The 24,185-nt window shown below is 48.8% G+C and overlaps 1 protein-coding gene across 1 annotated transcript; it reads left to right on the plus strand.

Annotated features, from left to right (window-relative positions):
• Positions 1 to 5,439: 5,439 nt before the first annotated feature.
• Positions 5,440 to 6,450, plus strand: LOC123174580 (late embryogenesis abundant protein 19). Its single transcript, XM_044590067.1, has 2 exons — positions 5,440 to 5,618; positions 5,708 to 6,450. The coding sequence occupies exons 1-2, from the start codon at positions 5,559 to 5,561 to the stop codon at positions 6,224 to 6,226; spliced, it is 579 nt and encodes a 192-aa protein (XP_044446002.1). The 5' UTR covers positions 5,440 to 5,558; the 3' UTR covers positions 6,227 to 6,450.
• The last annotated feature ends 17,735 nt before the right edge of the window (positions 6,451 to 24,185 follow it).

Below are 24,185 nucleotides of genomic sequence, written 5' to 3' on the forward strand. Positions count from 1 at the left end.
ATGAACTTGGCATTTGCTTCCAACCATGATGCCGAGGGTCGACGTGGATATAAAGCTGAATCATTTGTTTCGAAACGAATTTTCAGGCACCTGATTTTTATTTGATGGGTAGCATAAGCACCTACCATTTGAATTCCCAGTTCTCCAAATTTTTCGAAACAAGTGCATGCACTTATTATCACAATGAAAGAAAATATACCTGCTGGATCCCAGTTATCAGTCTATACTTGTAGAATTCTCTCATTTATTAAGCAGGTATATTGTTTTTTCAGGTCGAGCAAGTTTCAACTGGGCTCTAGACTGCCCAAGTTTGGTTTTATTTTTAACAAGTCCAGCCCATAACGACAACGGGGCTCAAAGATCCAACAGGTATCTACTGGCCTCTGGCCCGCCAGCGTTAGTTATATTTTGTCTTAAAACTTCCGCGGGTAGTTTTTTACTGAATCAAACACACAGCCCAGTTCTATTTTCCTCTTGAAACACCATGTCCTACATCCGTTTTCTAATATCTACCTATAGTTTTACTAGTTCATATACACGTATCATTATTGAAAATACATAAAGTTCCCTTTTCAGATTTACATCCTTATTTTTGTTGTTATTTTCCCTCCCAGCGCTGATTTTTTTACCACTGGTTTTCCCTTAAACCAACTCAATTGTCCCACATCTTATTTGCTTACGAAAACAAACGATTTTTTTGGCAAATCAATAAGTTCTTAAAAAATGTTTATCATTTCGGGATTATAACAGTTCGGACTCCACCGAAATATGCAAAATAAGGTTGAACTTTTTGACCGTGGTCCTGGACAGAAAATGGGTTGTAATAAATTACTTAAGAATAAGCAAATGGGCTGCAAATTATAAAAAAAATATAGAAAATGGGCTCTATGTTGTCTGCCACAGATTTGGAGGCTGACTTGTGGGCCTGCTAAGTTCATGCGTACATAAGGTTTCTCAAAAAAAGAAACTTAGTCAACAATCGACTCTACCAGCGTCAGACCGTTAGATGTCAATCTAACGGCAATCGTGCTTCTTCAGTCTCTGATCTTCCTGCTTCAGCCGCCCAAACCAGCGTCGGCGGAACCGCCTGCTCGCGCCTCCCGTGGCCGGTTGTGTTGCCGGGCAGGCCTCACGGCCCCACCATACTCGCATCCCTGGCATGTCTATCCCTCTTACTCACCCACACCTCCTATTATTTTCCGGCGACGGCAGCCAAACCAGTCAACCCTCGTACTCCCCACCACGTGGGCAGCCACTGCCGTGTCTTCCCCGGCCCCATGTCGTTCCCTTCGTAGGCCTCGCCATCGTCTACCGCCCTGGTGCTCTCGACGCGGCGTGGTCAACGTGGTCAACGAATGACATCCATCGGAACTGGACTGTACGTGGAGAGGCTGACAGCTGGATCCACGGCCGCACACAAGGAAATGCCTCCTTATTACGCGCAAAATAATGATTCCTCCACCTGACATCTGGGACACACCGGAAGGGCCTCTGTATTTTGCGAAAAAAAATGTTCCCCCCGCTGACAGGTCGGACCCACCAGCTATATCTTCGCACGCAAGGAAGTGCCTCCTTATTACGCACAAAAAAACGACTACCCCCCTGCCAACTGGGACCCACCATAGTGGGAGGCTGACTTGTGGGCCTACTAAGTTGACGGGGACGGACGGCTTTGTCAACTTAGTCAATATGAACGATTCTAGCTCCAGTGACCGTACGATGTCCATCCAACGGCCGTAGTGCTTCTTCAACCTCTGGTCTTCTTGCTCCAGCTGCCCAAACCAGCGCCGGTCGTGCCGCGTGCTCCTGCCTCCCATGGCCGGCTGTGATGCCGCGGAGGCCTCACTGCCCCCTACTACTCCCACCGCTGGCCAGGCCATCCACTCACCCACACCTCCTGTTATTCTGCGATGACGGCAGCCTCACACCGCAGCCGAACCAGTGAACCCTCGTACTCCTCTCCGCGTGGGCATCCACTGCCGCGTCTTCCCCGGCTCCGCGTCGTCCCCTTCCTAGGCCTCGCCGTCGTCCACCGCCCTGGTGCTCTTGGCGCGGCGTGGTCAACATGGTCAAGGAACGACTTCCATCGGAAGAGTACTGTACGTGGAGAGGCTGACAACTGGGTCCACGGCCGCAGCAAGGAAGTGCCTCCTTATTACGCGCAAAATAATTATTCCTCCACCTAACAGCAGGGACCCACCGGATGGGCCACCGTATTTCACGAAAAAAACGTTTCTCCCCTGACTGTTGGGACCCACCAGCTACATCTACGCACGTAAGGAAGTGCGTCCATATTACGGGCAAAAAAATGATTCACCCCCTGACTGCTGGGACCCACTAGCTACATCTTCGCACGCAAGGAAGTGCTTGACAGTCGGGACCCACCTGGTCGAAGCGCACGTAGCGTTGTCATTCTGGTCGCAAACATGTACGTACATATGATCGGTCTGTCTCCAGGCTGTAGCGATGAACCGTGGCCATGTAAGGAAGGGCATGTGTCGTAGTAGAGGCGCGCACGTGTCGTAGTAGAGGCGCGCACGTAGCATGTACACGTACGTACAGCGTCCAGGGTGCAAGAAAGTAAATACGGCCGCGTACGTACATACGGGCGGGGTCTCGAACGCCTACTCGCGCATACGTATGGCCAGGGCTCGTGTACATGGCTGGGTCGGAACGAAGAAACTGCGTCGTCGTCGTGTTCATGGGGAGTACCGCATGAACACTTTTTAGAAAATTGTGAGCCTCCGTATTGGACATCCTGCCTACATGAACAATCCGGACCTCTTCAAACTCCCGACGGCAGATGTTAATCTCATGTACAATTTGGCTGTAGATACCTTTACTTCCTCCATTAATCTGTTTAACTACCGCTTCTGCAAACGAGGCCTGGCGTACCGCAGAACAAAGGAAACGGTCTTGTGTTCGATCGGCCACGGTCGAAACGGGATCCTGTTCATCGGGAGCGGTCTGGCGTACCGCAAAACGGAGGAAACGGACTTCTGTTGGACCTTCTACGGTCGAAACGGGGTCCTGTTGATCGGGAGGTGTGGCATACCGCAAAACGGAGGAAGCGGACTTGTGTTGGAGCGCTACGGTCGAAACGGGGGTCGTGTTCATCGGGAGGGGTGTGGCGTACCGCAAAACATGACTCCACGGGATACTGTTCATCTCCACCGTCGGCTGCCTCCACGGGCTATTGTTCATCCACCGTCGGCCTCCTCCAGCCTCCATCCGCGACTGTTCATCCACGGGCTCCTGTACATCCAGCCTCCACCGCGCGCTCCTCCACCGGCTACCGTTCAACCAGCCCTCTTCATGGGGTCCTGTTCAACCACCCCTCCATGGGCTACTGTTCATCCAGCCCTCCACCGGCTACTGTTCAACCAGCCCTCCAGCGGCTACTGTTCAACCTTCCCTCCATGGGGTCCTGTTCATCCAGCCCTCCACGGGGTCCTGTTCATCAACGCCCAACCGGCTCGATCGATCGGGGTCCATTTCATCCAGCGGCAACACCACGGGGTCCTGTTCATCCAACCCCCCACCGGGAACTGTTCATCCAACCCGCCCCCCCCCCCAACAACAACGCTCACTGTTCATCAAGGGAAGGAGGCAGCAAGTTCGATCGGCTTCAGTTAGCAGCAGTAGCGAAGGAAGGAATCGCTCGATCGGGTTCAGTTAACAGCCATCGATCGATCGCTCGGTTCAGTAACGCGTAGCCTGCAGTGCAATCGCTCGGGTTCAGTTAGGCGAACGCCTCGCTCGGGTTCAGTTAGAGCCTAACGCCTCACACCCACGCGCGTACGTGTACGAGAGAAACGCTCATCGCTCGGCCCCCAACCACCCACCGTAACCGGGAACTCCCCGATATTTTCCTCGCCCTCGCTTCTACTACGATTTTTTCTGTCATGGACGGCCCAAATAATGTCATGCAGCTGCGTCTCCGGCCCGCCCAGGACGAAAAGCCAATTTTCTGTCATGATTTTTTGTCATAGAAGTAGGAGCCCACCACATCTATGATGATACCGGGTTTTGTCACAATTATCATCATAGAAGTGCCATAAGCATGGCAGAAAAAAATTTCGTTCGGCCCAAAATGTCACGGATGTGTCTTTTTTAGTTCAACTACTCGTCGTCCTCCTCCTCCTCCGACTCGGTGATGTCCTCCTCCTCCTCCGATGTCGTAATGAAGGCGTCAATATACCGATCATCGTTGGAGTCCCAGGTCGACGCTTCTCCTAGCTCGATGTTGAAGAGCGCGGCCGCCTTCCGCGTACACCTGTCCTCACGATAGGCGGCTCGCTCCGCCCTCCTTTGCGCGTAGAATTCGCACTCGTTGACGACGTCCTCCGGGAAGCATTGGCGCCACAGCGCCATGGCCTCCTCGTCCATCTCAGCGATGCCGGGGCGGCGCTCCCGCCTTTGGTTGTCGCGACGGTCCTCGCGATGACAAGCCGTGGGGAGGCGCGAGCTCCCGCGCCTGCTCCCATGTCGCCACCTCAGGGACGTTCATCTCCCTACGAGGCCGCCAGAGGCGCCACGCCGCCGCGTTGTACGCGCGGGCGGCCTCGTGGGCGGTGTCGAATATGCCAAGGCCGAGGCGCATCTCATCAGACTGGATCTCGGCTGAGAAGGCGCCGGAGGGGCGCGCACGGACGTCGTGGTAGCCCGAACTTTCCCGGCGGCGCGGTAGCATGGTGGCGTGGCGGCAGCGAGGCGAGAAAGAGTGGTGGAGAGAGCGGCTAAGGGAGCGTGACGAGGCACAGAGCGGTGGAAAGGCGCGTGGAGGCCGCTAGATTATAAAGCACGCCGGACGCCGCGCGCCCGGCCGCTTTTTCGCGCGCGCCATCTTTTTCCGCGTGCCTAGATCTCTCGCGCCCGCTGGAGTGCCCGAAAACACTCCGCGCGCTAAAACCCACGTTTACCTCGTGCGCGTTTTTTACAGCCAATGTTGGAGATGCTCTTAGAAAAATGGGCAGAGTATGTGGCCGCTCTTCAACGTCATCATCGTAATATAATGGGAGTAGTTCCCACTTGTGGTAATCTAGGCATCGCATGTGTGCATACTCCGTATTTTTTTTACCAGCTCTATCAAAACTCGAGATTAGAAATGCAATGAGACTGGGACACGTCGATCAAGCAGATGACTCCTACACTTGTTTACTCGCGCTTGTTTTTTTTTTTTTTTTTTGAAAGGTTGTTTACTCGCGCTTGTTGATCTCCTACTTGGCTTTGGGCTTTGGCGATCCGCACGTGCTGGATCGAATCAGCAGTAGCCCGTGATACGGGCGATCGAGCTTCGCGAAGGTACTGACGGTCGTCACACCGCGTGTCCTTTCTACGTGGCGGGCATCTACGTGCTGCGGCGCGCCACGTGTCCCGTGGCCGCAGCCTATATATATAGCTGCTACCACGCTCTAGGCCAGTCACCAGTCAGTCGATCGCAGCCAAGTCGAGCAATCACCAAAGCGATCTCTTGTTTTTACGCGTTCGTCGAGAGGAAGTCAGAAGTAGCAGTCCTAGTTCGTTTGATCCAGTTCAGTTAAGTACGTACGTGAGAGATGGCGTCCAACCAGAACCAGGCGAGCTACCGCGCCGGCGAGGCCAAGGGCCATACCCAGGTACGAGCGTGCGTCGACGATCCACCTCGTGCGCCGCGTGCCTGCATTGTGTCTGATAATATGCTGTGATTGTCCGTGGTGATTTGCAGGAGAAGACGGGGCAGGTGATGGGCGCGGCCAAGGACATGGCGTACGAGGCCAAGGACCGGGCGACGGACATGGCGGAGCACGCGTCCGGGCAGGGGCAGGGCACCACGGAGGCCACCAAGCAGAAGGCCGGCGAGGCCACGGACAAGGCGTCCCAGACGGCGCAGGCGGCCAAGGACAAGGCTGCTAGCACGGTGCAGGCCGCCAACGACCGCACCGTCGAGAGCAAGGACCAGACCGGCACCTTCCTCGGCGAGAAGACGGAGAAGACCAAGCAGAAGGCGGCGGGGGCAGCGCAGTACACGCAGGACAGGACATACGACGCGGCGCAGTACGCCAAGGAGTCCGCCGTCGCCAGCAAGGACAAGACCGGCAGCGTCCTCCAACAGGCCGACGAGACGGTGGTGAACGCCATGGTGGGCGCCAAGGACGCCGTGGCCAACACGCTGGGGATGGGCGGAGACAACACCAACACCAGCACCACAGACACCACAGAGAAGATCGTCAGGGATCACCACTAGAGGCATGAGCTCAATTTGCTTTCGTTTCCTTCTCTCACTAGTCAATACACACATATTTGGTGGTTCCAGTTTCATGATTTCTACGCGCACTTTTTGGTCGCAACTTTGATTCTGTAATGTATCTTTGTGTTTGTCATTTCAACTTCTAGTACGATGTAACAATAATAAAAGTTTGGGATTAAGCTTATACACGTGGTAGGGTGTACTATAGTTTGTGTCATGTGACACCTCCCCTCATTCACCCGCCAAAATGAAAATACATCCCCTCATTTTGTTCCGATGAACCGAGTGAGCAGACATGCCTCATCTGAGGATGATCCACTAGCGTCTTCACGCCACAAATCTTCAAAACTAGATGATACCCTGCGCGTTGTTGCGGTAACTTTATCAAAAAATTAGTAAATAGTTGCTAAAAATAACTAAATCTAATGAAAAAATATATATGTTTGGAACCAATAAAACAAAGTTTCTAAAAAATAGAATTTATACTTTTTTATTGTTAAAAATATAATTTTGAATAAAGATAAGAAGGATGACAACATGCATGTATGATGTGGCAGTGTTACATGCATAGACTAATAAAAACTAATTGTAATTTATAAGTTCGATATGTGACAAATTTTGCATGGCTTGGTGGGAGAGAAGATTTAAAATGTCTTTAATGAAGATGTTATTTTGCATGACTTAATAGAAGAGAAGACTTAATACATAGCCTTAATAAAGACATTGAGGTGATCACTTTGCTTCATGGGCTAATGTTCTTAATTCATTATCAATGATTTTTCGAGCAGCGAGGAACAAACACCATTTAGGTAAATCACTCTTGAGCTATTTCTTTTATTGAGATAATGCAACAATCTTCGTTTTTGTTTTCGCCATTGTTTTTGAGTCTCTTGCAATATATATTTCTTTTGAAGTGCCTCCTATCTGCATTAATATGTACAGTGCAATGGTATATGCCCCTATGTTTCAACCAGATTTCTTTTGAAATGCCTCCTATCTACATTAATATGTACAGTGCAATTTGTACGCCTCTATGTTTCATCCAGATTTCTTTTGAAGTGCCTCCTATTTAAGCGTATGTTTTAGTGAAAAACCTAATTTGTGAATTTCAAATATGGAATTTGGTCACCCAAATGGGAGTATTCTAATTTGTCACCTCATTTTTTTCAGTAATATAAAATGAATTTACAATTGAAGAAACCATGAATTCTTTTGTTTTCTTTTTTATCTACATTGATTGGGGCTGGAGTACTAGATGTATGCGTTGTATTATTAATGTGGTCATAACCAAAGCAACCATAAATATTGTTTTTTATTTCCTTGGGATTAAGATATTTTTATGTGACAACCATATGTTTACTAATACATAGTGGGGTTTCAGAAACTGGTGGTTACTTTTATTTCTTGACAACAAATTACTTTGATTCCAGGAATTGTTGGATTACAAGTCCCCATGTTTATTTAGATTCCTGAAGCTTTGACAAACCCACAATAACTACTGGTTGGTCAGACTTTGTCAAAACAACAAAGACTGAAAAAAAAAACTGATGTGTCTTCGGCTTCGACAGTACTGACGGCAAACTGTCGATAAGCTTTGAAAATGTTGGTCCAAGATTGATAATTCTGTTGTCCATGGGAAGCACATCATATTTTTCAACTGACTAAACAAATTACTCACATGAGGTTCATATGATGTGTCATGTGAAGTGTCGAATGACGAGACGATCAGGTGAAGCTATCTAACAGTATGTTTATGTGGAACTATATAAGTTCCTTATCTCGCTGCCGCTATGGCTTGTTGTTGCTATATAATAAGTATGGTGTTTGTATTTAATTTGATGTGGATCGATTGACTTTACTCGCATTTGGAATAAAATATATATTTGCTTTTCTCATGAAATTTCAAATGAATAGTTCTATTAACAAAACATGTCTCTTACTTGCATTGTATTTGGTACATTTAATTGCCTTCCCTTTTGCCATGACTTCAACAAAAAGATCTTATACCAAGTAGCAACAATACTCTGTTTTTGGTGTATCTTTACTATGATCACTTTGTTTAGGCGCTACCATTACATTTTCGACCAGGTGCACAAGTTAGAGCATCTACAGCCGTGATTGGCAAATCCGGCCCCTCAAACGCCCGCGGACGCGACCGAGCGCGTCCACAGGCACTGACCGGGCATCCCTCAAATAATGTAATGCACATTCGGACACCTCAATTATCATATCTCAAATCCATACAAACTCATACAACTACATCGATGGGCACACATCGCCCGGCCACTCCATCCCTACTAACTAAACATGCCATGGGACTACCAAAATTTGACATGTTTGGCTATGGTGGAGTTCATCCATGGATTCCCTTGCCCTTCCCGGTGCCCTTGTCGTCCTTCACGCGGAAGTACCGGTGGAAGACACAGTACGGATCGAGCCTGATCTGCTCCATCACCGTCCACCTTCTCCTATTTCTGTGGCAGTCCGGCCATGGCACGGACCGTCCGATTCTGCTCTCGGGCGAGGGCGCGGGTGTTCCTCCACTGCCGTTTCTTTAAAATGAGGACGCGGATGGCTTCCTCCTCAATGGCCGCCCGCGCCGCCGCCATTTCCGCCGCGATACGGGCCTCGGCGGCCCTTATCCTCTCCTGCCCATGACGGGCCGCCCGTTCCCGGTAGGACTCATAGTCTGCCCGACCGGTGATGGGGAAGGAGAGGGGTTCCGGCTATCGGGACCGCGATGATCCAACCCTAGAAGACCCGAGGCCTGTTGAGCCGACCCTATGGAGTCACGGCAGACAAATCCGTCCGCCGGTTGCGCGCTGCCCTCCCGGGAGCGTCGGAGTGCAATGTGGACCGCCATTGCCTCCTCCAACCCGCACGGGATGACACCCCAGTCGACGGATCCGGACTGGTCGAAGTCAGATCCTCTGCCTGCCATGCCGGAGACAGCCAGTAACCGCCGAAGGTGAGCTCGGATGGCGGAGGGGAATGGAGTGAAGTCACTAGAGTTTGGTCCGGCGAGCGGATGGGGACGAATGTATGTGGAGTCGTGTGAGACAACATGGGCCAGGTCCTATGTGATGGGCGTGTCCGGGCGCCCCATATTTGGGCTGGATATGAGGGGTGCCGGTCAGTCCGGGCGTTTGAGACGTTCGTCTGGGCCGAAAAATCATGACCGGTCAGTGATCAAACGGATCACCCGGATGTTTGAGGAGGGTTTAAGATGCCCGGCTATAGATGCTCTTATTGATGCTGGATATACATACTTAGCTTGGCTCAATGTTAAAGTATAGGAGTCCTTGACACACACGCTTAGTCAAAGCATTAGGACCGGGCACCGCGCGTCAAGGCCCGCTTTAAAGTACTCCAGTACTAGGCGGTTATTCGGCATTTCGGTGGATCGATTGAAACCGTTCCTATATCTCGATCGGGTCCTCTCCAAAACGGCGAAAGACTCGACATATATCAGGCCGGCGGCGGTGCGCTCCAATCCCGCGATCCCTCAGGGCATCTACAATGCAGGCGCTAACGCCAGGCGCCAGGGTCAGGATCCTGGCCGTTTCCTCCTAATCCCGTTCAAATCCCGAAATTTCGTTAGCATTGATGCCATAAGAGTCGTCCGGCGCTAAACGAGCTGCCCATTTTATTTTTTGCGCATGGCGCCCGTACGCTCGCTCCCAGCGTTGCATGCCTGGACTTCAAGCGAGGCGCTAGGAGAAAAATCCTTTTTTATTCCTAATCAAGCGCCTGATTAGGCGATCCCTCATGGTACGTAAGTTGCAGCCGCGCGCGTTGTTCATACAATCACTCCGTACGTGCGTGCGTCTTTTTGTTTTTGTTGTGCGCAACTCACAATTTTTCTCCGAACGATCTCTCTTGTTTTGCCCTAATTTTCTCATGTCGTTTCAGCAGAAAAATCTCTCCTCCAATGACAGGATCAGCGCGCTCCCTGACGACGTCCTCCTCACCACCCTCGAATTCGTCGACCTGCACACGGCCGTCAGGACCGGCGCCCTCGCGAGACGATGGAGGCACCTCCCTCGTTTGCTCTCCAGCCTCGTAATCGATGTGGCCACCTTGGTACCCCATCCCAAGGGTTTCTCCCCACCCTATCACACCGTGGACTGTATAATGAAGAGCTACAATGATTCCGCTAGGTGGTTTCTGGCTGGAGAACGGAGCATCAAAAGCCTGTGCCTAGCCTTCTACCTGATCGACCCTTACCTGCACACCATCGGCGACGCCCTTCTCAAGAGCAGCAGTACACCCCCGAGCGTCTCGAGTTCACCATCCGGACAGAGCTGCCTGCCGCCATGGTCAACTACGAGCAGCGTGCTCTACTCGGACGACGCTTCATGTCATTCGTTGGTGCTTGTCCCGTGGTTTTCAGCTGGGTAACCAGCCTCACCCTGCAGAACCTACGTTTCACTGCCTCAGACTTCCTGGCCCTCCTCCACACCTGCAGCCGACTCCAGCTCCTTTCCTTGACCCACTGTGGCTCTGGCACCGACTCAATCCTATCGATAGACGCTCCCGACTCTTCACTTCTTGCTCTGGAAATCCGTGCTTGCTTCTACCACACAGTCGACCTGATCAGGGTTCCAAAACTTGAGCGCCTTCTTTGTGACCTCGATAATATGGCCGGGAGCTTTCCCACCCTGCGGTTTGGCTATGTTCCTTGTCTTCATCACATCAATCTCTCGATAATACATCTGTCTTACGACTACGAAAATCCAAGACAACTCTCACCCGCATTCAGTAACCTGAGAGATATTTATCTTGGACGTTTGGGTATGTTTGGAATGGCATGGACTATTTTTGTCCTAGAAGCCGCGCCTCTCCTCAAGAAGCTCTCTATGGAGGTACGTGGTACTATCTTCTCTTCTCTAAACTTTTGGACACCCGCAAAAGTATCCCCAACATACAAATCACACGATATCTACTTTATATAGTATATAAATGAAATGAAAAATTGGCTATTAAATTTTTATGTATATTATGAAAGCATGTTCTTGATAAATCTAACAATTTTCACCTAAGAATTTAAAATGGTATTTTAGTGTTAATCAATAGTCAAAAGCTACACACTTAAAGTACATGCGTGCATTCTTATGTGCCACATTTATCATGGAGAAGGTGTGTTTCTGTCTTTCTGAGTATGATTTTTTGCATGAAGCTATGTCTGTCTTCCTTCGCCGCTATGGGCCCCTCCGAGACCAATGTATCCGGTGAAACACCTAAATTTGAACAGTACAACTTGAGTCTGCTGGAGATGAGCGGCTATGGACTCGGCAAAAACAGGCAGGTGATGCAATACAACAGGCTCATCAGGCACCGTGCCGTCTGTTTGAAGAGAATTCACTTCCATGAACAATGCCGATACACAAAATGCAAGGTTGCCCGATGCATATGTCAAGTCAATGAAGCACAAAGGAATCTATTAAACCAGGCACTCACTCTAGGATTCTCATCACCCATTGAGATAACCATAGATCAGATGTTGGATGACATCAGTTCGTGACACGATTTTGCGAGTGCCTAGTCTATGCACTTGTTCTGGTGGCTTTCTTTTGATGGCGTTGAATCATGGTTTAATTATTAGTATAGGTCCCCGTATGTAAACAGACCCCTTTGGTTTTCCATCCAAGTTTGCACTGAAACACGGTATAAATTTGCAAAGTTTAGCTTCTACAGTACTCCCTCCGGTCCGAACTATTTGTCGCAGGAATTGATCAAAATGAATATATCTAGAACTAAAAATACGTCTAGATACATCCATTTCTACGATAAGTAATTCGGGATAGAGGAAGTATTATTTGGTAGGTAGAATGCGACCTGCGATAGTATAATGTTGTGCTAACCAGATCAACCATGTAAGAGCATCTCCAGTGGCTCATCCATATTTGGTCCTCTCCATATAGAACATCATCTAAAATGATTCTTTTTTAGAGGTTCCCAGTTTTTTAGTGGAACATGTATATTCAGAACGTCTATATTCCCCTTCCTATATTTTCATAGTATCTTACAACTACCATTTAACAGTTTTTTTTCAGCGTCCCTATTTTAACTTTCAACAAGCCCAGAAATCAAGTGTTGGTCCATCTGTGAGTTGTCCATCTATACAACAAAAGGCAGGACGGAATTCGGCACAAGCAATTCGATACCAACTCATGTAAAAAATTAATTTTGCAGTACAAGCAAACATGCAGTCAACAATTTTAGCAGAATCAAATCAGTCTAAGGAAGGGGTTGGGAGAGGATAAGGCTTATCTAGAGCCCTTGGATGCATCTCATCAAGGGAGGAGACCGAGGACGCGTCATATATATGCACCTCCATACCCTAGCCATCGCCATCTCATCTCGTTCATCGTCAACATCCAAGACCAATCTCCATTGCTCCTCCGCCACCATAGAAGGAGGGACAACAACATCAAGGGAAGAGGAGGAGGCTCCGCGCCGCCATCTCCACCAGCACCACCACGCCTTCCATGCGGTGCCATCGCACCGACGCCTTTACCAGTGCCGCACCCGTCGTCATCGCTACCGGCACGGGTACCATCACCACCGCGCCACCGTCTCCACCAACACCATCACGCCTTCTCCCTTCACCTGCTTCTAACTTGTCCCTAACCTTCATGTTTATGTTTGAGTAGTTGTACTAATTTTTGGGAATATGGTTGAACCCTATATAATACTTGATGTGATCCAATATCTTCTATTTATGATTCGAGTTAGTAGCCTTCGCAAATATTGAGAGGAGCGCTCGCTCACATTTTTTGCCTAGTTGTCATGGAGTATATTACTGTCATTGTGAGGTTTGGGGATATTGAGGTAATTCGAGGTGACAGTAAAAGTCTCGATTCCTTCTTGTTGCAATTGAGAGGGGACTAATGGAGAACCCTTCAAGAAGTTGCGTCCACGGGGAAATCCTCAATTATCGTAGTGGTAACCTGTTTGGAGACGTTGCGATAGTGGTGTACGTGACATGGAGTCTATGTTAGAGTAGAACATGTTCTGTACCCGGCTCCACATACTTGTGCATGAAGAGTGAATAAAGGATACAATAATTCATATCAATGGTGGTGATTCCGGAACCCTAAAGAACACTTTACTACTCAAGCATGGTCCTTACTAACTTAGTGTCATTTATTTCCTGTTTTTATCTTCTTGTCAGTAGTTTAGTTAAATACCCCTTTTATCTAGTTTCCCTAGCAACCGACAGAGTAGACTATTTTCAGACTCCGGGTTGTGTGTGTACGTCACTGCGTTAAGTGACAGTGTAGTTGCGGGGTTTGTGGTGGCTTCCTTTCTGCTCCCTGTGGGTTCGGCACTTACTTACAGAATGCAAAGTTCTGTTGACATCGAGGGACTTGGTGAAATTAACGTGTCAATCTGGCAGAACATTGCCTTAAGTACTTTATGTCTCAAAACATAGTGATGCAGATATTTAGTGGGTATGAAAATGACATGGACTTAAAGTAGACATAAAATTTTCCAACTTTCGTAATTAGATCATATTCATATGATGTCAGGATTAATTACTATGGATCTTACAAAATGCAACTTTCTGTAACCGAAGTTTATTTATATCATGTTAGTCACTTAGATGCAAGAAATGGACGTGTTAAAGATGATTAACATGGAAACCATAGGCATGGCGTGAAAGTACACATTATGTAGTGCAAAACTCATGTAGGATGCATATGCATAAGAGCTATACACTTGTAGAAAACAGGGCTTTGGTCCAGGCCAGGCCAGCCCATTAGTCCTGGTTCAGTCACGAACCGGGACCCATGGGGGCATAGGTCCCGGTTCGTGAGTCCAGGGGGCCGGCCGGGCCTCGTGGGGCATTGGTCCCGGTTCGTCTGGCCCGTTTGGTCCCGGTTCCAGACACGAACCGGGACCAATGGGCCTCACTACTAGCCCACAACAATTGGTCCCGGTTCGTGGCTGGAACTGTGACCAAAGGGGGTCCTTTAGTCCCGGTTCTAGCCACTAACCGGGACCAATGAGATGCCTATATATACCCCCTCGCCCGCGGGCAGAGCACTCCACTGTTCTGTTTTTTTTTGGCCGGCCGTTGGAGAGCTTTGTGGTGCTCTAGCTCACCTCCTATGCACATGAGGTGTTCGATGAAATGCCCGAGCCACACTTAAGCTTTCTCCTCTCGAAGCTCCTTGTCCAAGCTCCATTTTCCTCGAGATTTGTCTAGGTTTGGCGCTCCGTCCTGTCCCGTCCCCGTCCCCACCGCCGTTGATCGCCCACGCCGATCTCGTCGCCGGCACCACCGTGGTGAGCCTCTTGATCTTATCTTCTTTCTAAAAGAAAAAAGTTCTTACTTGTATGATTTAGATAGACACTTGTGTAATTTTCTTACTTTTATTATTGTTTGTTATTATATAGTGTGATGGTTTTGGTATGCGCCTCCGTCGGCCCTCTTCCTGTCTATGATTCGGATGTGGCATATATTATCTTTTATAATTATTTGGTTCATTTATTGTTTATGACAATTATGCCGACCAACGTGACATAGAGTTTTTTTATCTAGGGAGGTATGTGAACCGGAAATTCCAACCGACCCTATTGTCGAGAGGTTAAATTTAGTTAAAGAAGAAAATAATTACTTGAAGGAAAAATTAAAAAAATTGAGGAGGAGAAGATGATATTGGAGTTGCATGTTGCGGATGTCGTCGATGATCACAAGATCAAGATGGATGCAATGCACTCGAAGATTAGAAAGATTAAAAAATATGCCATTCATACCGAGGCTTGGTATCATTATGTCGTTGGATCAATTGTTACCTCGGTTGCGATTATGATCGCATTTGTTGTTGCATTGAAATGTTTTACATAGTTTCAATGTATGGTTTAATTAGATGCTCTGGAGAGCTATATGTTGTTCAATGAGAACTATGTATGTACTTTGGTTTTAATGTGATGATGAACTTCTATTAATTTGGTCATCTATTCATGATGTTCCGTAATGGTTTTTGACACACTTAATTATATATAATGCACGTAGATGAACCGGTAATGGATGTACGGTAACAGACGCACCTCCGAGTACATTGAGGGCGTGCATAATTTTCTCGCAGTGGCTGAGGCAAACAAGCAGAATGGTTTTATGTGTTGTCCATGCCCTTGCTGTGGGAATACGAGGTCTTACTCTGACTCGAAAACCCTTCACACCCACCAGCTTTATAAGAGTTTTATGCCACACTATAATGTTTGGACCAAGCACAGAGAAAGAGGGGTTATGATGGAAGATAGTGAAGAAGAAGAGGATGATGACAACTATGTGCCCCCTGAATATGGTGATGCTGCGACGAGGGAAGCTGAAGATCAAGAGGAACCAGACGATGTGCCCGATGATGATCTTCGCCGGGTCATTGTTGATGCAAAGAGACAGTGCGAAAGTCAAAAGGAGAAGCTAAAGTTCGATCGCATTTTAGAGGATCACAAAAAGGGGTTGTACCCCAATTGCGAAGATGGTAACACAAAGCTCGGTACCGTACTGGAATTGCTGCAGTGGAAGGCAGAGAATGGTGTACCTGACAAAGGATTTGAGAAGCTACCGTCTCGCGTGTCGCTCCCCCCGCGGGTGACCCGGGAGATCCCCTCTCCGCCGCCGGCCAAAGGCCTCTCCTCCCGCCCCTCCTCCCCTCGCCGCCGGGCAAAGCCCACGCGGCGTCGGCGGCGGCGGGGCTGCTTTCCCTCCCTAGCAGACGTGGTGCGTCGCGGGGCTCACCCTCCTTGACATGGCGTGGTGCCGCTATCGTCCCTGGCTCCGTCCTCCTCCCCAACGGCTGGGGGCCTCTCCTGGCGTGGCCTCGCTCCCGTTGCGCCCTGGCTCGATGTTGTGTGGCCGTGGCTGAGGCGGGGCGTGTAGGCTGCGGATCTGGGGTTTCGTGCCTAGATCCGGTCGGTGGTGGTTGGTGGCGTCTTGGGCGGCCGGCGGCGCTGGAGGGTGGTGGTGTGGTGGTGCGTCGGGCTGCTCCTGGTCAGGCGCTGGAGGGTGGTGGTGGTGACGGGTCGGGCTGCTCCTGGTCGTGGTGCTGCCGGCCGCCGCGGGGCTGGCCGGGATCCGCCCGTGCCTATGGTGGGTGCTCGACGCCGGTGTCTTGGTGGCGGTGTTGGTGGAGCGTGCCGGCTGGATCTGACGAGTTGCTTCCAGCGGGCGGCGCGGGTTGGGGCATCGGCCCGGCGAGGCTGCTACTCCGGCTGTGGGCTGCCGCGGCGTTTCACGGTGCCGCTGTGGCATCACGGCAGTTTGGTGGGCCGGCTGAGGTGGTGGCTGGTTTTCCAGCGTCGGCTCGTTTGTAGGCGGTCCGTTTCGACTTGCGATCCCTCTCCCTCGTCGTCCGGTGTTGCCTTCGTCGAAGGCAGGTCCTCCCCGAGTTGCGATCCATCACCCGTCTCGCGCCCGGCAGAAGGACCGCACTTGTCTCGCGCCCGGCACCAGGACCGACCCCGTCTCGCACCCGGCAGCAGGACCGACCCCATCTCGCGCCCGGCAGCAGGACCGACTCCGTCTCGCGCCCGGCAGCAAGACCGACCTCATCTCGCGCCCGGTGCCGTTAGACGGGTCGATGGAGGCTTGTTTTGGCTGGCCTACTGGGTCTCGTTGCTGGGGGCCACCCAGGGGTGCGAAAGGTGGGTCCTTTCCGCTCGTTTCTTCGGTTGGGGTAGCGGCGGGCCTCAGGTGAGGTGGTATCCAGGTCTTGGAGGCCGGGGCGGCGGCCCTGGTGGTGGCTCTGCGGTGCTCTTGGGCAGAGCTCGTGGATCGATGCTGCCCGGTGGCCATGGCCATGTGGGTGGCGTGGCCGCCATGGGTGTGGCGTTCGGTGGCGGTGAATGTTGGCCTGGGTGAAAACCTGCTCTATCCTCGGACGGACCGGCGGCGGCGTAGCCCGTTCCCTTGTTGAAGGCGTCGTCGCGGCTCTCATCGGCCATTGTGTTGCTCCAGGGGAAACTCTGATCGTCAGGTCGGGCGGTGGCAGCGCGTTGGTGTCGTAACCTTCTTGAAGGCGCCGCCTTGGAGCACACGGTTCGTCATATGCGGCTTCATCTCTTTGCGGTGGCGTGTTCACGGTGGAGGACCCCGATTGCTCTGTTGTGCTAGGGGTGGTGTTGCTGCACTCAGCGCCTATGTATCTCGCCTTGGGTGTGTGTGTGTGTTGTGGTGGGGTGCGTTTGTACTTGGGCTATGATTGATCATTGCTTTAAATAAAAAGCGGGGCGAAAGCCTTTTTCGGTAAAGGATAACGAATTGCCCGACAATACGTACGCAGCAAAGAAGGTTGTATGCCCTCTAGGATTGGAGGTGCAGAAGATACATGCATGCCCTAATGACTGCATCCTCTACCGCGGTGCGTACGAGGATTTGAACGCATGCCTGGTATGCGGTGCATTGCGGTATAAGATCAGATGAGATGACCCTGGTGATGTTGACGGCGAGCGCCCAGGAAGAGGGTTCCTGCCAAGGTGATGTGGTATGCTCCTATAATACCACGGTTGAAACGTCTGTTCAGAAAAAAATAGCATGCCAAGTTGATGCGATGGCACAGAGAGGACCGTAAGAAAGACGGGAAGTTGAGAGCACCTGCTGACGTGTCGCATTGGAGAAAAATCAAGAGAAAGTACTGGGAGGAGTTTGCAGGTGACGCAAGGAACGTATGGTTTGGTTTAAGCGTGGATGGCATTAATCCTTTTGGGGAGCAGAGCAGCAATCACAGCACCTGGCCCGTGACTCTATGTATCTATAACCTTCCTCCTTGGTTGTGCATGAAGCGGAAGTTCATTATGATGCCAGTTCTCATCCAAGGCCCTAAGCAACCCGGCAACAACATTGATGTGTACCTAAGGCCATTAGTTGAAGAACTTATACAGTTGTGGAATGGAAACGGTGTATGTGTGTGGGATGAGCACAAACAGGAGGAATTTGACCTACATGCGTTGCTGTTTGTAACCATCAATGATTGGTCTGCTCTCAGTAACCTTTCGGGACAGACAAACAAGGGATACCACACATGCACGCACTGTTTAGATGACACCGAAAGTATATACCTGGACAAATGCAGGAAGAATGTGTACCTGGGGCATCGTCGATTTCTTCTGACCAACCATCAATGTCGAAAGAAAGGCAAGCATTTCAAAGGCGAGGCAGATCACCGGAAGAAGCCCGCCATCCGTACCGGTGATCACATACTTGCTATGGTCAATGATTTACAAGTAATCTTTGGAAAGGGTCCCGGCAGACTATCTGTTCCGAATGACACTAAGGGACGCACAGTCATGTGGAAGAAAAAATCTATATTTTGGGACCTACCCTACTGGAAAGACCTAGAGATCCGCTCTTCAATCGACGTGATGCATATGACGAAGAATCTTTGCGTGAACCTGCTAGGCTTCTTGGGCGTGTATGGGAAGACAAAAGATACACCGGAGGCACGGGAGGACCAGCAACGTGTGCACGAAAAAGACGGCATGCCTCCAAAGCAGTATGAAGGTCCTGCCAGCTACGCTCTTACCAAAGAAGAGAAGGAATCTTCTTTGAATGCTTGCTCAGTATGAAGGTCCCGTCTGGCTTCTCGTCGAATATAAAGGGAATAATAAATATGCCAGAGAAAAAGTTCCAGAACCTAAAGTCTCATGACTGCCACGTGATTATGACGCAACTGCTTCCGGTTGCATTGAGGGGGCTTCTACCGGAAAATGTTCGATTAGCCATTGTGAACCTATGTTCATTCCTCAATGCAATCTCTCAGAAGGTGATCGATCCAGAAATCCTACCAAGGTTAAGGACTGATGTGGCGCAATGTCTTGTCAGTTTCGAGCTGGTGTCCCCACCATCCTTCTTCAATATCATGACGCACGTCCTAGTTCATCTAGTCGACAAGATTGTCATTCTGGGCCCTGTATTTCTACACAATATGTTCCCCTTTGAGAGGTTCATGGGAGTCCTAAAGAAATATGTCCGTAACCGCGCTAGGCCAGAAGGAAGCATTTCCATTGGCCATCAAACAGAGGATGTCATTGGGTTTTGTGTTGACTTCATTCCTGACCTTAAGAAGATTGGTCTCCCTCAATCGCGGTATGAGGGGAGACTAACTGGAAAAGGCACGCTAGGAGGGGACTCAATAATATGTAGGGACGGGCATTCTTGGTCTCAAGCACACTACACAGTTCTACAGAATTCTACCTTGGTGACCCCGTATGTCGATGAACACAAGAACATTCTGTGCACCAAACACCCGGAGCAGTGTGACGACTGGATTACATGTGAACACATCAGGAATTTCGGCAGTTGGTTGAAAACACGTCTCAAGGGTGACAACACTGTTTCTGATGAGCTGTACTCGTTGGCCAGGGGACCATCTTCGACTGTATTGACTTACAAAGGGTACGAGATAAATGGGAATACAATTTACACGATCGCCCAAGATCAAAAGAGCACCAACAAAAACAGCGGTGTCCGTTTTGATGCAGCAACCAAGAGGGGAAAGGACACATATTATGGTTCCATAGTGGACATTTGGGAACTTGACTACGGACATGATTTTAAGGTCCCTTTGTTTCAGTGCAAATGGGTCAATCTGTCAGGAGGTGGGGTACAGGTAGACCCATAGTACGGAATGACAACAGTGGATCTGAACAATCTTGGGTACATAGACGAACCATTCGCCTTAGCCAATGATGTGGCGCAGGTTTTCTATGTGAAGGGCATGTCTACCAAACCGAGAAAAAGAAAAGATAAGGAAGCAAATACATCATACGATGAGCCAAAGTGCCACATAGTTCTTTCAGGAAAAGGAGACATCGTGGGATTGGAGGGCAAGACAGACATGTCTGAAGATTATGAAAAGTTTCATAAAATTACTCCCTTCAAAGTCAAGGCTGACCCAAGCACCCTGTTAAACGATGAAGAATATACATGGTTACGGCGCAATAAGCAAAGGACACAAGCGAAGAAAAAGTGAAGACTTTCTCTCCACAACTATTATGATGATGCCTTTGATCTAGATATCACTGTAGTTACATGTGAAGAAATGAAATGCCTTTTGTAACAGATGAGTTTCCGTATGAAACCCTGATACTTCGAAAGAGATTGTCCGTTTTATACACGAAGTGCATCCAGTTTTTGCCGTAACCCTCTCAACTTTTTAGCACATGCTATGTGGGTGAAATGATGATACCATGCCTACTTTCAACCTTTTTAGAGTTTATTTGTAGTGCTTTTCATTTTCAGGGTCATTTAGCTCAAAAAATCAGTAAATGCATGAAAAATACCAAATGAAGTCAGAAAGGGTTGAAAATTGGTGATGTGGCTTTGAATGATGCATTTTGAACACACAAAAGTCTGGAGTTCAAATAAGTTCAAAAAATGAAATCCCTTTGTAACAAATGAGTTTTCGTCCTAATACTTCGAAAGAGATTGTCCATTTTATACATGAAGTGCATCCAGTTTTTGCCATAACCCTTTCAACTTTTTGGCACATGCTATGTGGGTGAAATGATGATACCATGCCAACTTTCAACCTTTTCAGAGTTCATTTGTAGTGCTTTTCAATTTCAGGGTCATTTAGCTCAAAGAATGAACTAATAGCAAAAAAATGAACTAAAAATAATCAATTAAAATATTCTGTTATGATCAACTAAAATAAAACTATAATATTCTTCAATAGCAATAAGAATCAACTAAAAAGCTTTTATAAAACTCTAATATCAAAAGGAATCAACTAAAAAGCTTTTATAAACCTCTAGTATTTTTTAAACTAAAATTATATAAAATTTATGCAACTAAAATTATCAAAGTATTTTTTGTTCAAAACATTAATGGCAAAAAGAATTTCATAAAGAATTTTTTTTGTTAGAAACTTTAATAGCAAACTAAAACAACAAAATCTATTTTTGATTAAAACAGACATTTAAAAAAACCTAAAAATTACCAAATTGAATATAATGATAAAACACAATAATATTAAATAGCAGGAAAAAGAATCACTCAAAAATCTATTTTTATAGTAAAGTTATTCACAAACTAGTGATTCACACAAATTTAAAAGAATTCAAATTTAAACTATTCAGATTTGAAAATTACTAACAGGAAGTCTATAATTTTTGTGACCTAACAGCAAAAAGAATCACTGAAAAACTGTAAGTATTTAGCTGTAAATAGAAACATAAAAATAAGTAAAGCAGAAAAGAAAACAAAAAAACAGAAGAAGAGAAAATGCCACCTACTGGGCCACCATGGCCTGAATACGACTAGAAACCCAGCTAGTTGGGCCAGGATTCAGGCCCGCAGAAGGCCCAACAGGCCCACAGGCATAGCAGTGTGAGATTAGGCCCGTAGGCCTGCAGTTCAAAGGAGTTCGAGAGAGATGGCGGGGCAGAGCTTATAAACCACACTCGACGTGTCTCAGCTAGCGAGGTGGGACTAAACATCCCACCGCACCGCGGCTGTGCCAGGCGCAGGCCATTGGTCCCGGTTGGTGCCACGGACCGGTTCCTCTTCTTATTTTTTATCGGGAACGAGGGTGTCGAGGATCGCCGAGTGGTCGAGGGTCCGGAACTAGGGTAGAGGGTCGAGGGTCACTTAGGGGTCGAGGGTCGAGGTTTGTGGAATTTTTTTCATAGAAATTAGTGTGATATTTTTGTCCATGATGATCTTGCTCGATGATGTTCCATGTTAAAACTCATATTAAGTTTGTTCGATGATGATTTTTTTTGTTCATAGAAATTTACTAAGTTAAAATGTTCTCGTGTTGGGGGGAGGAGTCGTCGAAACATATCAAGTGCACTTTATAAATTCTTATTTTTTTTATCGGGAACGAGGGTGTCGAGGATCGCCGAGAGGTCGAGGGTCGGGCACTAGGGTAGAGGGTCGAGGGTCGCCGAGGGGTCGAGGGTCGAGGGTCGTCGAGGGGTCGAGGGTCGAGGATCACCGAGGGGTCGAGAGTGGGACGTCGATCAACCCCCTCTCACTCGACCAACTCTCAAGGACACCCAAACCCTAGAAAAAATTGTTGGGGAGACTCAGCTGGGTCTTACTCTAAAGACTCCATGTCTATTGCGGAAAGAGCACATCAAGCTTCCAAACTGGACGCCTCCGCCTCCTTCGGCGAGTCAGGGCACTCCGCCTCTCCTTCTCCTCCTTCTCCTCCTCCTCCGGTGAGTGATCAGGGCACTCCGCCTCCTTCTCCGGCTGCTCCGGCGCATGAGGCCGGCACTCCGCCTCCTCCTTCACCTCCTCTGGCGCGTCCGAGCAGTCCGCCTCCTCCTCTGCCTGGTCAGCAACGGCGGAAGACAGACGCTGCCGCTCCGGCTCCTCCGGCGCGTGGGAGCACTCCGCCTCGTAAGTAATGACGGAAGAGAGACGCCGCCGCTCCGGCGGCTAGCAATACAGCCAGAGGCGAGAGGCAATTCAGATACGGTCCATCTCTCAAGCCTCTGAAAAATTTACCATACGAGAGGACCGTGAAGGAAAACGTGGAGATCTGTGAAGCCTATGTGAAGGACTTTTTTGCAAAGAAACCTCCACCTCCGAAGGAGACGATAGATCCGGTGAAATTGAAGCACACTATCGATGCCCTGAAGCGACCACCACCGCCTCCGCCGGATGAAAACCATGTCCACGCTCTTAAAAAGACACTACAAGAAGCGCGCCAGTTGGGAACTTCTTCCATTGATAAAAGGTTAGAAGAACAAATAAGTGGGAAAAATTCCCTAGCTCGGCGAACATGCGAACCAATCGTGGCCCCCGCTCAAGGTGTCTAGCGATATCGTCGCTAATCTACCGGGGATGTGAAGGAAATATGCCCTAGAGGCAATAATAAAGTATTATATATTTCCTTATATCATGATAAATGTTTATTATTCATGCTAGAATTGTATTAACCGGAAACATAATACATGTGTGAATACATAGACAAACAGAGTGTCACTAGTATGCCTCTACTTGACTAGCTCGTTAATCAAAGATGGTTATGTTTCCTAGCCATAGACATGAGTTGTCATTTGATTAACGGGATCACCTCATTAGGAGAATGACGTGATTGACATGACCCATTCCGTTAGCTTAGCACCCGATCGTTTAGTATGTTGCTATTGCTTTCTTCATGACTTATACATGTTCCTATGACTATGAGATTATGCAACTCCCGTTTACCGGAGGAACACTTTGTGTGCTACCAAACGTCACAACGTAAATGGGTGATTATAAAGGTGCTCTACAGGTGTCTCCAAAGGTACTTGTTGGGTTGGCGTATTTTGAGATTAGGATTTGTCACTCCGATTGTCGGAGGGGTATCTCTGGGCCCACTCGGTAATGCACATCACTATAAGTCTTGCAAGCATTGTGACTAATGAGTTAGTTGCGGGATGATGTGTTACGGAACGAGTAAAGAGACTTGCCGGTAACGAGATTGAACTAGGTATCGAGATACCGACGATCAAATCTCGGGCAAGTAACATACCGGTGACAAAGGGAACAACGTATGTTGTTATGCGGTCTGACCGATAAAGATCTTCGTAGAATATGTGGGAGCCAATATGGGCATCCAGGTCCCGCTATTGGTTATTGACCGGAGACGTGTCTCGGTCATGTCTACATAGTTCTCGAACCCGTAGGGTCCGCACGCTTAACGTTACGATGACAGTTTTATTGCGTTTTGATGTACCGAAGGAGTTCGGAGTCCCGGATGAGATCGGGGACATGACGAGGAGTCTCGAAATGGCCGAGATGTAAAGATCGATATATTGGACGACTATATTCGGACTTCGGAAAGGTTCCGAGTGATTCGGGTATTTTTCGGAGTACCGGAGAGTTACGGGAATACGTATTGGGCCTTATTGGGCCATACGGGAAAGAAGGAAAAGGGCCTCAAGGGTGGCCGCACCCCTCCCCTTTGTCTGGTCCGAATTGGACTAGGGAAGGGGGGCGCCCCCTTCC

The sequence above is a fragment of the Triticum aestivum genome, chromosome 1D, assembly GCF_018294505.1.
Source record: "Triticum aestivum cultivar Chinese Spring chromosome 1D, IWGSC CS RefSeq v2.1, whole genome shotgun sequence".
In the NCBI taxonomy this organism is placed as follows: Eukaryota; Viridiplantae; Streptophyta; class Magnoliopsida; order Poales; family Poaceae; genus Triticum; species Triticum aestivum.

What these genes read in the sequence shown, in the direction of transcription:
- LOC123174580 (XM_044590067.1), top strand. Translation starts at nt 5,559, where the DNA reads ATGGCGTCCAACCAGAACCAGGCGAGCTACCGCGCCGGCGAGGCCAAG. An exon ending in AGGCCAAGGGCCATACCCAG is followed by an intron (nt 5,619 to 5,707) that starts GTACGAGCGTGC and finishes GGTGATTTGCAG; the next exon opens with GAGAAGACGGGGCAGGTGAT.